This window comes from Panthera tigris, chromosome D1 (genome assembly GCF_018350195.1).
Source record: "Panthera tigris isolate Pti1 chromosome D1, P.tigris_Pti1_mat1.1, whole genome shotgun sequence".
NCBI lineage: Eukaryota > Metazoa > Chordata > Mammalia > Carnivora > Felidae > Panthera > Panthera tigris.
In genome coordinates, this window is record NC_056669.1 from 58,799,343 (window position 1) to 58,815,732 (window position 16,390).

Consider the following 16,390-nt stretch of genomic DNA (forward strand, 5'->3'; position numbering starts at 1 on the left):
GGCTGTGTGTGTGGATTCTAGCCCCAGGCGCCTTGCCTCTGTTCAGACAGCCTGGCCTGGTGCTGTTATTACTGTAAACAGGACCTTCTGCGAGGCTCCAGCCAGAGTCCTGTTGCCCAGATAGTGATCATGATTGAGTCTGCATGGCTCACTGCTTCCAGGCCTCTGATGCAGGTGGGCCAGGGCTCCCTACCCTTCAGCCCCCCTTCCCAGCTGCAGCTGAGAGCCAGTTAATGTGAAGGATCCGGAAATCAGTTGGAACAATGCACGATTGAAGTTCAGTGGCCGCTTTGTATTGATTGGTTGTAAAGAAAGAGGAAGAAAAATCATGTGGTACCTCCCTCCCCTGAGTAGAAGAGCTGGTTAGCCAGAACAACTCAAAACTGCCCCCATATCCCTGTCTGGGACTGTCTCCCTCCTATAGACAGCAGCCGGAGGAGTTGTCTTTTCTTTGGAAGTCTTGCTGATGCCTGTGTCTGTCAGGAATCCACTTCTCAAATTTTGACGTTATACGTAATTAGAATCCTAAGATTGTAGAACTGGCAGGGACTTGAGAAATCATTGAATTCACGTCCCCTATTTTACCACACAGAAAAGTGAGGCCCAGAGAGACTGATTTATCCAGGATCACACAGCTAGTTACTGAGAGCCATGACTAGAATCCATGGCCTCTAGCCCCAGGCCTGCATCTGAAGTATCCCAAGCCCTGAGCCTGAGAAGCCACACCCACATACTCCCACATATACACAGGAGCCTAAGTTCTTTGAAGAAGACAGGCCTAACCAATATATAACAGGTAACTTCCAACATAAGACAGGTATTGGTGAGAGATATATGTCAGGAAATGCTATATACATGTACTCATTCATTCAACCCCTGAGCCTTGAGAGAGTGGCTGTGGTGCCAGCACAAGGAGTGAAGAGACAGGAGGGTCATGCTGACTGGAGGAGGGGGTGGGGGGACAAGGAAACTGATGTGTTTGGGGAGCCTGGGTGGCTTAGTCGGTTGAGTGTCTGACTTCAGCTCAGGTCATGATCTCATGGTATGTGGGTTCGAGCCCTGCATCAAGGCTTTGTGCTGACAGCTCAGAGCCTGGAGCCTACTTCTGATTCTGTTTCCCTTTCTCTCTTCCCCTCCCCCACCCGTGCTCGCGGGAGCGCTCTCTCTCTCTCTCTCTCTCTCTCTCTCTCTCTCTCTCTGCCTCCCTCAAAAATAAACATTAAAAAAAAAAAGGAAACCGATGTGCGATATAGGTTAGCTAGCATAGGCCAATGAGGTAGCATCAAGGCAGTCTTAGGGAAGGCTTCTTGGAGAAAAAAAGGGTAAGGGGCTTTTTCCCCCTAAGAAAGTTTTGTTTAAAAAAGAAAAGCAATAGTATGTTCATTGTTGCCAAAACAACAATAAAACTTAAAAGAATACAGAAGCACTCACAGCAGGAAGGGAAAGTTTAATACCCCCCACCCCCTTTCCCCCTTAACTGTTTCATGTTTGGTCCATAGCCTTCAGATCTCTCCTGGATTCCTGATATATCGGAGCAGCTTTGTTGTCCCCCTTGATTTGTTACTCTCCTATGGAAATCTTTATTTACTTACTATTTATTTATTTATTTAATTTATTTTTAATATAATTTATTGTCGAATTGGTTTCCATACAACACCCAGTGCTCATCCCAACAAGTGCCCTCCTCCCTGCTCATCATCCACTTTCCCCTCTCCCTCACCCCCCATCTACTCTTAGTTTGTTCTCAGTCCTTAAGAGTCTCTTATGGTTTGCCTCCTTTCCTATGGAAATCTTTTTTTTTTTAATTTTTTTTAACGTTTATTTAATAAATTATTGAGAGAGAGAGAGAGACAGAGCATGAGTGGGGGGGGGGGGCAGAGAGAGAGGGAGACAGAATCCGAAGCAGGCTCCAGGCTCTGAGCTGTCAGCACAGAGCCTGATGTGGGGCTCGAACCCACAAACCAGGAGATCATGACCTGAGCTGAAGTAGGACGCTTAACCTACTGAGCCACCCAGGCGCCCCCCTATGGAGATCTTTAGGTCTTGGGCCAGGGTGCCCTTTTCTACTGCTGGCCCTTGCCTGGGGATTTGAGACTGCTTATTTATCATTTCACAGAAAATTTTGAGCACTTATGTTCCAAGTTCTGTGTACACCTTTCACATATCCTGGTTTACTCTTGTTAACTTCCTTACAATGGGGTAGATACTAATTGGGAAATGATAATAGTACAGGCCGTTGTTCTCTTTGTCCAGTGCTTTATTTTTATTGCATGTCAGGTATTTTTACATATTTTGCATCGTTTCTTCATGGTACCCCTGTGTGACTTACGGAGTAGGGCCGCTGGGGTCCTCCATTTTTTTAACAGATGTGGAAACAGGCTTGTAGAGCAGTAGCTGTCACTCAGATGAGGGGACCAAGTGAAGTTCAGAGAGGCTAGGTCATGCATTCATTCACTGCTACCCACCCAGTAATGCTGGAGCATGCATGTGGACCAAGTCTATCCTGGTAATTCCCCTGCTCCACCCTACTTCCTGAGAGCTGTGTGAGATCTGGGGTTCAACTCCTGACCGCTAGTGTGGCCTCCTTCCTGTCTGCTGCCCTGGGCCACCCCCAATTAGTGTCACCCACCACTGCTGTGCCAGGCAGGAGAGACCTAGTTCATTACGGAAGGGCCTTCCACAAGTCTGGACGGAGCCCAGAAAGGCCTGCAGTGCCCAACTCCTGGACAGAGGCTGCTCTGCCCTGAGTGGCAACCTGCATTAAGCATTCCACTCATCATCTCAGGGATGATGGAATCCTAACCTTTTCGGAGACACCGTGCTCTGTCACAAGCATTGCTCTTTTTAAAAGAGATTAATTCACTTGCCGCATTTTGTCCGTTGGTGAAAATCACAGGGGAGAGCAGGGGTGGCTTTCTCAGGCCTCAGAGGCCCTTTCAGCCACTCTCAGCAGGCAGCCACCCGCAAGCCCAGCTGGCCCGAAACTTTGAAATGACTGCCTACTGGGCATTCACTTGCAAAGGAACAAAATGAAATGGAGGAGACCTGGGTGTGTGAAATCCTAACTTTGAGCACAGAGGGGAAGTGGGGGAGGGGCCCCAGCCAGCTTTGAAGGAGGAAAAGTTGTTTGTAGCTGGGTTCACTTGTGATGGTTTGTAATGTTGGTACTGGTCCTGCCTTGAGTCACCGAGTGCTACCACTCCTTATGGAGTGCTACCACGTGGTATCTCTTTTAATCCTTACAGCCACCTTGCACAATAGAGATTAATATCCCCCGTGCCACAGCTAGTAAGTGAGAGAGCGCCCTTGGACTCCAGGGTCATTGCTTTTTTCGTTACATCTGAGCCCCCAGAAGGCTGCAAAGAATGGTGCTCAGGCAGGATGCTGTGCAGGGCTCAAAAGCTGGAGTGTCGCTGAAGAACACCAAGATTTGCCTCCTAGGAATGAGTCTTCCAAGTTGGTGGAGCCCTTTCCTTCAGATTTCAGTGTCCCCTCCTGAAACCTGTAAGAGCCTATGAGGAGGCTAAAGCTTGGGATGAGATACCTTCCGTAGCTTGTTAGAGTAGGAGGCGCCAGCCCTGGAACTAGAGCCCAGGCTGCCTGACTGCTCTCTGCTCTTTTGGCTCTGTTCATTGACAGGATAGCAAGTTTAGAGAAGCCCTCTTTTCCAGCAGTCCTCCTCTTAGAAGAAAACCCTGCATTGTACAGAAAAAAGATAACCCCTAAATGCTGATGGCCATGTAACAAGTAGCTGAAAATTGTTGCTAATCAGAGACATGCAAACTAAAACAATAATGTGAGATCCCTTTACACCTATTGGGCTTGCAGTCAGTAGGAAGCTGGCAACTGCCAAGTGTTGGCTGGGAGAGCAGGACACAGGAACATCCTGAAAACCAGGGATCTCACTGCAAGTACATGCCTCAGAAATACTCCTACTGGTCCAAAAGGGCACATGTTCTTGTTCTTTTTGTTTGTTTGTTTGTTTTGTTTAATGTTTATTTATTTTTGATAGAGAGCAGGAGAGGGCCAGAGAGAGAGAGGGAGATAGAGAACTCCAAGCAGGCTTCACACTGTCAGCGCAAAGCTTGACACAGGGCTCGAACTCCGAAACCGTGAGATCGTGACCTGAGGCGAAATCAAGAGTCAGATACTTAGCCAGCTGAGCCACCCAGGCCCCCCACAAGAGGATGTTCTTTGAGCATTACTTTTGGTGGCTGGGAGATGGAGACTGCCTCAGTAGGTATCTCTGGGAGAGCAGAGAAGGAAAAAATCTGGTGAATGTGCCATTGAGAATTATATAGCAATTTTAAAAAATGGAATTATTGTATACTTGGCGGTGTGAGTTAATCTTAAAATGTATTATTTGTGAAAAAAAGTAATAAATACAACACGTGTGTGTGTGTACATATATAAAGAGAAAACACTGCTTGGCTCAGGCTTTGGAAAGTAAGAACCTCTGTCTTGTCTCCTTCCCAGGAGCCAGCATGCAGCTGGGCACAGAGTAGGTATGTACACATGTTTGTTGAATAAATGAAGAGAGGAGTGCCCAGAGCCAAGCTGAATGAATTACCCAGTCATCCTATGTGACCCTGTCTTAGAATCCCTGGGTATTGGCCAACCTGCCACTGCCAGCGTCAGACTACAACACTTCGTTCCATGAAAGAGGTGGAAGTAGGGTAAGGTGGCAGGTGGAAGCCACCCTGTATCGAACACCTGCTATGTGCCAGGTACTGGGCTAGGATCCCAGCAAATTAGAGGTTAGTGTCCCTATTTGATAGGTGAGAAAACTGAGACTCAGAGAATTGATTGGCCTAGGGTTATCTAGCTGGGCTAGAATGTGAATCCAGGTTTGATTTATTACAAAGTCCTTTTATTCATCCTTTTCATTACACCATACTCGGTCCTCAAGGGGCATGAGGAGAAGGCATCTCAGTCCTGTTTCTTCAGCCCTACTTCCAGATCAGAGCTGCTTCCAGAATTCTCAGGGCCCAGGCAGGGGAAAACGGCTCACTGTCCCACTGGAGACAGGAGGGATTCTGGCTGCACTGAGTTTTTCCTGGCCATGCCCCGCTTTCTCATTTTCCTGCCCTGACTTGTCTCCCTTGTCTATGTTACAACAGCTCCCAAACTGTCTTTTGTCCCCACTTTCTACTCTCTCCCCTTTCAGAGTCAGCTTGCTTAAGCTATCAGGTTAATTTTATAATTTCTTTTACACAGAAACCTTCAGTGACAACCCTTTTGCCTGTGGTAACAGTCTTAAGGAATGCCAAATAGGTTTCTTCTCTGTTGCCGGCTTTAGCTGATCAATGATGCCTGATTAGAACGAGGGTTGAAAAGGATTCTGAGGCTTGTTCAAAGGCTCCACAGAAAAAACTTCCGGGAGAGATTCATGATTTGTGACTTAGATGCAGGAGGCAGGACAGTAGCATGCATGCCAGGCATTTGTCAACTCTTGAAGTTGGGTTTGTAACCTAGGATCTTTTTTTGATTTCATGAAGACCTGTGAACTCCTGGACATTGAAAAAAAAAAATCTTTTTTTTGAGTACCTGTGCTCTTGTGCACTTTTCTGGAGAGAATCGTCAGCTTTGGTCATATTCTCAAAGAAGCCTATGTCTCAAAAGAGATTTACGCCCACTGCCTTGGCCCTGTGTCTTGACTTTAGAGGCTCTGTTGTAGGCCCTGCATACCTTGGCAGCTGCCTGTTTCTCTGCCAAGAACCGTCACCTGGATGGATCTACTTGATGATTTCCAAATATACCTTCCCATTGCTTCCCTGTGTCCTGATAGTGTCTTGTTCCTTTTGTCTTGACTGTTGCGCACTTCCTCCCTTGTCTCTAAACTGTTTCCATTCTTCAAGGCACAGTTCAGGCTTTTCCTTCAGAAACCTCTTTGATTTGCTTCGGCTGGTCTTGATTTTCTGGCCTTCTGTACTGAGGACCAGAGAAATGAAGCCATCCTATCAGAATCACAGTTAGGATCAGAACCCCAGGCTCTAAACTCTCATACCCATGCACTTTCCACAGCACCTGCTAAACCAGGGAAGGTTTTGTAAGTTAGGAAGGAGGTTTTGTGCAAAGAGATTTTTGTCTCACAGGGTTCTTACTCTCTTTAATATTCTTGGCCATAGAAAATTGTTCCTGCATAAAAAAGGCTTAACTCTGTGTGGTAAAGAGGCCCAGGAGTTTCACCGGAAGAAATCCTCCAAATTAGAGATCAGAGATGAGTGACTTCCCAATCTCCTCTTCAACACTCTTCCCTCAGATTTTGTGCCCAGTCATGCTGCCTTCTCTTCTGGGGGAGAGGCTTTAGCCTCTGCCTCATGCACTCCTTCCTCTTCTTTGACCTCATTTGTCGGGCTAACTCTCTGGCATCACATCCTCAGGAAGGGCTTCCAGGTCACTAAGACTGGGTTAGGTCTCCTGGGTGTGCACTTGTAGCCTGTGCTCCCCATTCACAGCCCTCCTCTGATGCATGCTTATGTCCTTGCTGGCCTGTCTTCTCTCCTGTGTCAGCACGGGCCAAGTGAATACATACTTGATATGGCTTTTCCTCCCAAGCCTTCATCACCTGCTTACTTCAGCAGCACAGAGCTTTTATTTGGCTTGGTCCAGAGGAGCAGTGACTGCAGATTGTGGCACAAGAATGGCACTAGGACTCAATTCTAAGCCTCCAGACTCTCTGCAGGTGCCCTTTCATTTGCTCCCCTCTAAAGAGTCCTCCAAACACCCTCCCACCCAGTCCTCATAAGCAGATCCTGCCTTGTTGGTGAATTGCTCTTGCCTTTTGGTCCCCCTCTCTCCTGGTCTCCTGTAGCACTTCTGGTGGAAAACTATACGCTGCAGGCTTTGATTTCCTGCTGTCCTGAGTCTTCCCTCCACAACTATGTCATTTGCTCTCTAGGGTACACCTGTGTCTTCTCACCCCCATCCCAGAATCTAGCACAGGACCAGGCACGTATGGTGATTGCTAAAATCAGTTGAGTATCTTGTCTTCCATGTGCCATGGCGTCAGGTTCAGTTTGGAGGAAGGGTGGTGAGGCGAGAAGGGTTCCAGCTCTAGAGCCTTTATCAGCCTGAACTTCAGTCACTGATCACTCCTTAGCTAGCTTTGTGACCTTCAGCGAGTCATATCACCTCACTGAGCCTGTTACCTCATCCATGAGAAGAGGAGGTTAGCGTCAGTTCCTTAAGCATCTATGAAGAGCGAATGAGAGCAGGTGTGTCAAGTTCTGAAGGCAGTTCCTGCTTATAGTAGGTGTCCAGTAAGAGGTTGATTCTGTTTACTCCCTTCTCTCTGTCCACCCCCACATTGTAGAGCCCCCTGTTCCCAGGACCCGGAATTCAGGATTTTAGTGATATATATAAAACTGTGTTTGTTAGTTTATCCAGCAACTATTGAGCTCTTACTATGTGTTAGGCACTGGCATAGAGAGTCAGGCTTGTGTGGACTCTCCTAGAAACCTAATGTAGCATTTCTTTCTTTTTTTTTGGTAATATTTATCTATTTTTGAGAGAGAGAGAGAGAGAGACAGACAGAGCACAATTGGGGGAGGGGCAGAGAGAGAGAGAGGGAGACACAGAATCTGAAGGAGGCTCCAGACTCTGAGCTGTTAGCTAGCACAGAGCTGCCGCAGGGCTCAAACTCATGAGCTGCGAGGTCATGACCTGAGTCAAAGTTGGAAGCTTAACCTACTGAGCTACTCAGGCACCCCAGTCTAGCATTTCTAGCATCTTTCCATGTTTCCTTGGGTTTGAGTTTTTGAATTTCCAAATAACCACCATACAGAGAAACTTGAGTGTGATCCTTTTGCAAACTGGCACTTACCTAGATAAGCAGTGTCATTGGGCATTCAGTGCTAAGCATGGGGAAATTCTAAGGATGGGAAACAGATCTGTGGATTGGATGAGCTAAGGAAGCCTTCTCAGGGGACCTCTCAAGCCAGGATTGTATTCCATACCATGGAAGTAGGATTAGAATAGGCAAAGAATCAGGGAGAGAGCATTGGACCAAGGTAGTGGACCAAGGTAGTGGGAGTGTCAGGGTATTAAGATAGAGAAGGCACATTCTTTCCTCAGAAGGCTGGAAGGATAACAGCAGGGGTCAGACTGATTAAGGGAAGAAGGAGAGGGGTAGGGGATCCCTGGGGAAGGGGGGGGAGACTGGCCAGAGGAGCTAGAGTGGGTACTTAGTTCTCAAAGGCCTCTGACTGTTTCCAGATTCATGTAGCCTCCCTATTTGTTGACTGTCTCATTTCTTCCACTCTTACGTCCATGATATGCCATACACTGAAAATATTTCTCTCTTTCTAGGCTCTTGTCAGAAGGTGCAGATGTCAATGCAAGGCACAGACTTGGGTGGACAGCACTCATGGTGGCAGCCATCAGCCGAAACGACAGGTGAGAGATCTCCTTCCACACAGGGCTCCCTTAGCCAGATCCCTGCAGACCACATTCCAGAACCCTCTTCCACCCTTGCTTGTCTCCCTGCTGTTTTCTCCAGAGGCAGGGTGGTGGACTAAGGAGAAGGTCAGGTCTACACCTTGTGCAGTGGAAAGTATAGAAGATGTGGAGAGGGAAGAATATAACTCTGGATCCTAGCTCCATCTTTCATTGGCTTTGTGACATTAGGCATGTCATTTGCATTGTTGAAGTCACGAAATGTTTGGAAGTGTGTTAAGTGGTTGAAGGTACACATTTGAGTTACCTCCATGTTTTCTTATTCCACCATCTGTCCATGTGAGGAATCTGTAGTCACAGTAAGGGCCCCGCTAGGCTATTTCTTTGGAGGTTCTGATGGAAACTAGGGAAGGCCGGGGACATTCTCCCTCCCACTGGAGGCCGTGTTCTTTTCCTGCCCGCTCCCCCATTTCCTCAAGGGACAGCTGTTTTGTAAAGACTGAAATAGTCCCCTGTGTGTAGAGAATTACTTCAGTTCTCACAACTGACACAAGATAGGTAGGTAGGTAGGTAGGTAGGTAGGTGGTGGATGGATGGATTTCTCATTTTGTAGCTGAGAAAACTGAAGCCCAAAGAGATAAGGTGATTTGTCTGAGATCACACAGACGAGTTAGAGCCTGGTCTGGCTGCCTACAAAGTTTGTGTGTTTTACTTTACCTCATTGCTGCCAGATCCTGGGCTAGTGCTGCATACTGCCTCTCCATCCCAGTCTCTAGCTGTAATTATGCAAAAGAATTGATTAAAAAGGAGCAAAAAGAAATGCTTTCAAAAAAAGCAGACTGGGCACTTAAGTAGCAGCCACTGAAATTGATAGTTTGAGTTACCAGTTTTAATTTTTCCTTTAAGCAGATCATTAAGGCTTTTGTCTGCCAGTACTGGCCTCCTTTGGAAGGATCATAAATGTGGTGGAAACCAACAAAACGGATTTTCTAATATAAAGATGGCAGTGCTTCAGACTGGCTGAGAGACTTAGCTATACATGAGATAGGTCTCTCCTCTCTGCTCCTCTGTCCTGAACTTGTTTCTCAGAATTCCATTTCTTTATTTGCCACTTAAGCTCCAAGCCCTTAAAAGAATACTTGGTGTGGGGCGCCTGGGTGGCTCAGTCAGTTGAGCATCCGACTTTGGCTCAGGTCATGATGTCATGGCACGTGAGGTGGAGCCTCGTGTCAGGCTCTGTGCTGACAGGTCAGAGCCTGGAGCCTGCTTCCGATTCTTTGTCTCCCTCTCTCTCTCTGTCCCTCCCCCGTTCGCACTCTTTGTCTGTCTCAAAAATAAACATTAAAAAAATAAAAAAAGAAAAAAGAAAACTTGATGTAAATAGGCTTTGCAGTTGAGAGTCCTGGAATCCAGTCCTGGTTCTGACCCTTCGTTGAATTTAAGAATTCTGTGGGCACTCTATTTCTTCATCTGAAATCATTTATTTTTACAAACATTTGGTAAACGTCTACTCTGAGCCAGACTCTGTGCTCAGCATTGGAGAATCAGAGACCTTGGGAGCTCAAGGTCCAATGTGAAAAAGAATGGCAGGTAGAGAGAGTGTAGTGTAATCAATGATGTCAGAGCCATGTGGACAGGAAATTATCAAAGCAGAGGTTAGGAGAGGACTGACTCTGTGAGCAGGGTAGATTCTTGCTATATTTTTGTGAGAACCCAGTGAGATAGTGTTTGTGCTACCTGTTACAAATGGTGAGTTGTTATTCTCTGTTGCCCATATTAGATGTCTCTACACATAAACACATGTGTTTATTCTACCAGTGATACTCCACCCACCACCACCTCCACCCCACCCACCAGTTTTCTTTCCCAGCTTGCAAGTATCTCCATTCACAAGAGATAGCAGGTGGTGGAGAAAAGAGAAGGGAGTGTGTGCCCTTCTTTACATAGTATTTTCAGCGCTGAGACAGAATAGGAAATAGCACTATACTTAAGAGTACTGTCAATCAGTGAGCAGATAGCTGGTAGATGTGCTTTGGGGACATTTCTCTCTAAATCTAACGAGTTGTTGGCTTAACTGATTGTCCTGTCTTTATCCAGGGCCATTAGCAAATCAGCGTTGCTTGTTGAGCGAAGTGACAGTGTTGGCTAGTATTTACTTGTTTTGGTTCCTAGGACTAATTATTGGTGTTTTAAACATCCATTTTGTGCCCTCCTCTTCCTTCCAGGGCCCAGGGACAGATTTTTATTGCAAATAGCAAACTTAGGTTAATTTATTCATATCATATATATATACATATATATACACATATATACATTATATATATAACATATATATTACACATATATATACACATATATACACATTATATACATATACATACATACATACATATGTACATACATACATATATATATGTGTATATATATACATTATATATATACACATTATATACATATATACATTATATATACACATTATATACATATACATACATACATATGTATATACATATATATGTATATATACATATATATACATATATATTACACATATATATACACATATACACAATATATATGCACATATATATACATATATATGTATACATATACATATATATATTACAGATATATGTATATATATACATATACATATCTGTATATACATTACATATATCTGTAATATATATATATATACACATATATATGTGTGTATATATATATATATATATATTTGGCACCTACTGTTTGCCAGTCACTGTTCTTGACAAAGATTCCTGTCCTCACAGAGCATATTTCTTTTTTTTTTTTTCCCACAGAGCATATTTCTATACTAGTGGTCCCTGCGTAGAGAGAGGCAGAAACAGACAATAAATAATAAATATAATACATAAGTAAACTACATACCTTATTAGAAGGTAAGAAGTGCTATAGAAAAGGAAAAATTGGGGTGCCTGGGTGGCTCAGTCAGTTGAGCGTCTGACTTCAGCTCAGGTCATGATCTCACGGTTTGTGGGTTCGAGCCCCGCATTGGGCTCTGGGCTGATAGCTCGGAGCCTGGAGACTGCTTCGGATTCTGTGTCTCCCTCTCTCTCTGCCCCTCCCCCGCTTGTGCTCTGTGTGTCTCTCTCTCTCTCTCTCTCTCTCTCTCAAAAATGAATAAATGTGAAAAGAAAAGGAAAGGAAAAATAGGAGCACCTATGTGGCTCAGTTGGTTGAGTCTGACTCTTGTTTTCAGTTCAGGTCATGATCCCAGGGTATTGGGATCTAGCCCTGCATCAGGCTCCATGCTGAGTATGGAGCCTGCATGGGATTCTCTCTTTCTCCCTCTGCCCCTCTCCCCCACTTGCCCTCTCTCTAAAATTAAAACTTAAAAAAAAAAAGAGAGAGAGAGAGAGAAAGGAAAAATGGAACCTGATAAAAAGGAATGCCAGGAGTACCTTGGTCAGAGTGAGTAGGCCTCATTGGTAAAGTGCCATGGGGGGTGGTCTTGAGAGATGATCATGCTTATGCCAGCACAGTCTGCCAGTAAGTTTCTCCTGATTAGAAGTGTGCTGATCCTCATTTCATCAATCACCAAGCCCTTCTGGAATCAGGCCTGAAATACCACCACCTTTCAACTGGATTTGGATGAAAGGAGGGTAGAGGAACTGCACGTTTTGATTCCAAGCTGAGAGCAAAGAACCTTCACCTCCTTTAGATGTTGGCAGCTTGCAAGCTCAAGGGAGAGAGGTCCTAAGACCATCTGATCATTTCACCTCAACTGCCATTAGTGAGTGCCTGCTTCATGCCTTACATCCTTTGGGATAGAGCACAATAGTGTCTATCCTTAAGGAGATTAACATCTTGTGAACTGTTATTTATGTATGTATTTGTCTTTTAACTTAATTTTGAATAGTAAAGATAGTACTATCTTATTTAATTTTGAATAGAAAATACAGTACTGTAGCACAAAATTTTTGAAGTATGTATGGGAACTTAATTTATAATTTATTCTCACCTTTTATTTCCAAAAGGGTTTGCAGTGACTCAAATTAAAATACAAATATAAATGTACACGGGAGAGTTAAAACTGGATCAGAAATCATATTGGTAAAAGGAAAGATAATTGTATCAGGATTGAACGAGAGATTTTCTTTTCTGAAAATAGGTTTATTGTTTTTGTAAAAATAATATGGAGAAGAAAGTAGCAGTCAAATAAATTCCCTCTGTCTAGAGATTGATTGTGTGTGTGTGTGTGTGTGTGTGTGTGTAATTTTATATAAATGGGACGATGCTGTACTCACTGCAAATCAGGTAATTAGTGGAATTAAGTATTAATTTAGATTGAAGTTTCCTGACGAACAAGGCAAAAAAGGGATACAGAGAGTTTGGTTCATCAGGAAGGAGGAACTTTGTTCTGGCACCCCTTTATACTATCATTTTATGTATCCAGCAAACATTTTTTAAAACTATACTGTGTCTGGTGCTGATGTGTTAGGCTGTGAGGGGATTCAGATAATAAGCATCACAGCCTTTGCCTTAAGAAGCTTACTTAGACTGCTGACATCAAGGATGCAAGTAATGTGATGGCCTTTGTTTTCAGTAGCCGTTCTGCCAAAGATTTACCAACATTCTACTAGGATGATCCTTTTGCCAGCCCTAGTAACAGCTTGGGTGTACTAGCGACTTGAGGAGCAGTCGCTGGGGGCTGACCCCTTTTCCACAATGAGACCTTCATAAGCCTCATGCCACAGGCACTTGTTTAGCCTGAGTCTGGGTGCCTCATTCTGTGTTGCACTTTGACCCAACCCAACTAAAGGCTAAGCCACAGGGTCCCAGGATGATCACTGTGACTTAGCATAGCCTTCACCAGCTCGTGCAAATATACCCAGCCTTCAGCTAAATTCAATTAGTTTTTCTTTAAGAAGGGAAAGAAATCCAATTTTACCAAACATGGACAGACGGTGGAAGGCACTTTGATGTTACAACCTCTCAGTGATGCTTTACTTAGTCACAAGTTCATAAGCAAGAAGGCTTAATTACTTGGGAAAACACAGGATTAAAACTGGATACAATGGCTGAGTATCCGCTCTTGGGCGACTTGATTCGAACCCATGTACCCAGTTCGTGTGTGGTGCGAACTTTGATGTGTGCTATGACAAGCTGAAAGTCATGACCCCCTCAGGGAAGCTCCTTCACATGGCGTTTGCAGGATGTGTAGGCGGAGAGGCAGGGCCTGCCCGGCCTGTTTGCTCAACTTTGATGTCCAAGCAGCCACAGGCCCCACTGTTTGCTCTTTCACTGAAGGATGGATTGGGAGCCTCCTACCTTTCCCAGTGGACAATGGCCAGCAGTGGAGTGTGACGACTGTTGACCATTCCAGGAGCCTGGTGGACCAGAACAGGGCTTTAGGAGGTGCAGAGCCTGGGGGGCCAAAAGCTGTTTATAGAACAGTCATTTCTCCAGATGTAGCTTTCCTTAAAGCCTAGTGTTGGTTAGGTGCTTATTGTGGAGGTAAAAATAGTCTCCTGAGTTTTAGCAGTTACCAACTACTGCTTGGCCCTCTGTCCAGTGTCACTAAAGTATTTGTAAAATGAAGGTATAAGTCTGTCCTGTTTACTTCATCAGTGTTTACGTGCAAGGGATAGTGGTGTGATGGAAATACGGTATGATTTAGATCCTTATAGTTTTTAATGACTTAAAACACATGTCTGATAAAAGGAATAGTGTCCAGAAGATACAAAGAAGTGTTACAAATCAACAGTAAAAAGACAACCCAATTTTTAAAAAATGGGCAAAAGATTTGAGCAGACATTAGCCAAAGAAGAGATGGATGGCAAATAAGCACATGAAAAGATACTCAGCATTCATCATTTAGGGAAATGTGAGTTAAAATCACAAGGAGAAACCACTGTATACCTGCTAGAATGGCTAAAGTTTAGAAAACCTGACGGTACCAAGTGCTGACAAGGATGCAGAACAACTGCCATCATTGCTGATAGGAATGCATTATGCTATAAACCACTTTGGCAGTCTCTCATAAAGGCAAAACATATATTACCATCTAGCCCAGCAAAACCAACTCTTATACCAACTTTGTCCATGAGATATAGAAACATGAATCTTGGGGGCGTCTGGGTGGCTCAGTCAGGTAAGCATCTGACTTTGGCTCAGTTCATGATCTTGCAGTTAGTGAGTTTGAGCCCCGCATTGAGCTCTGCGCTGTCAGTGTGGAGCCTGCTTCAGATCCTCTGTCTCCCTCTCTCTGCCCCTCCTCTGTAAATATGTTTTAAATATGTTTAAATAAACATTTAAAAAGATTAAAAACAAAAACAAAAATCTTCAAAAAGACATTGATAGTAGTTTATTCATAATTGCCCCAAACTGGAAATCATCCAAATGTCTATCAACTGGTGAATGGACAAATTATGGTACATCCATACAGCGGACCACTATTCTGCAGTTAAAAAAAAAAAAAAAATTACACGTGCAACAACAGGGACAAATATTAAAAGCCTTATGCTAAGCTAAAGCCAGACACAAAAAACTAGCTATGATATAATTCCATTTATAGGATGATCTGGAAAAGGCAGTACTGTAGGGACAGAAATCAGGTTAGTGGCTGCTAGGGTTTAGGAGTAGGAGGAAGGGCTCAAAGGAACTTTTGGGTGATGGAAATATTCTAAATCTGGATTGAACAATCAAAACTCATCAAATTGTACATCTTAAAAGGGTGAATTTTACTGTGAGTAAATGATACTTCAGTAAATTGACTTAAAAAAAACTTTTTAAAAAAGTCATCATCCCGGGGCACCTGAGTGGTTCAGTTGGCTGAGCGTCCAACTTTGGCTTAGGTCATGGTCTCACAGTTTGTGGGTTCAAGCTGTGTATCGGGCTTTGTGCTGACAGCTCAGAGCCTGGAGCCTGCTTCGGATTCTGTGTCTCCCTCTCTCTCTGCCCCTCACCCACTCACACTCTGTCTCTCTCTCTCTCTCTCTCTCTCTCTCTCTCTCTCTCTCAAAGGTGAATAAACATTTAAAAAAATTTTTTAAAAAGCCATCATCCCTGTCTAATATTCATTATTAATTGTGACTGGTGGCACACTGAGAATTTGTTTGTCATGTCAAAATGAATTCGTATAGTTCCTGGTCACCTGGAATGTTTAGATTTCCTATTGTTGATGGTATTTCACGTGTATTAATTGTTACTAGAGAATAAAGGTTTGTGACTTCACATGATTTGTGACGTCATAAGGTGTAATTCCTGATGAACAACAACAAATTCATTTACAAGCGATACACAGGGAGCTTATGTAAATTCACAAAGTATCCTATGATTCTTCATAGTAAGAAAAAAGTACAGAATACAGGACTGGGAGCTTGTCTTCCATCCCACATGGTCCTCAGACTCCTTGTCCCTGGACTGCCAGGCAGTGAGACCACCTAGATAGTGTGGCTGTTGTGCCTCAGGAACCAAGAGTGGGATGGTGGGGGGGAGATTCAGATAAGTCCACTTGGGCTTGATGGTTACTCTGAAAGCCCCTGCCTCAGAGAAGGTGAAGTTATGAAGCAGAGCTCCAGCAAAACTGTTTGAAATTCCCCACAAGAGTCTCCCTCCCTCCTCTGCTTTTTCTCCCGGAGTGCATTTCATAAGCATCGGAAGGACTGCTTCCCGGCACTGCCTTCCCTGCTTGGCCAGGGTCCCTGAGGAGCTGATCTAATGAGTGGATAACACGCATTTGCCAAGGCCTTCCTGGATGTGGTACCTGGGCTTTGTTAATTTTAAAATGCCGCCATCCTTGGCTGAAGACCATTTAATTTCCTCTCATAGCAGTCATTTATTTTTAGCATTTGCTTATTTTCTTTCCACCTTACTGAGATGGTGGGTGGGCATTAAAACCTGTCTTTAAGAAACCAGTAGCTCAATTGAGATTCCTGGCTGTGCAGGCCTTTCTTTATGGGGTCAGCCACTGCACAGGTGTTCTTAGAGTGATGCTGCTCCTGGAGCTGGA

The 16,390-nt window shown here is 44.3% G+C and overlaps 1 protein-coding gene across 5 annotated transcripts in view; it reads left to right on the plus strand.

Annotated features, from left to right (window-relative positions):
• Nucleotides 1–16,390, plus strand: part of CLPB (caseinolytic mitochondrial matrix peptidase chaperone subunit B) — a 142,360-nt gene that overhangs the window by 21,123 nt on the left and 104,847 nt on the right. For all 5 annotated transcript variants that reach the window (XM_042957754.1, XM_042957752.1, XM_042957753.1 and 2 more), the window contains exon 3: nucleotides 8,311–8,397. In XM_042957754.1, coding sequence (XP_042813688.1) covers nucleotides 8,311–8,397 — 87 coding nt within the window. The remainder of the gene's footprint in view (nucleotides 1–8,310; nucleotides 8,398–16,390) is intronic.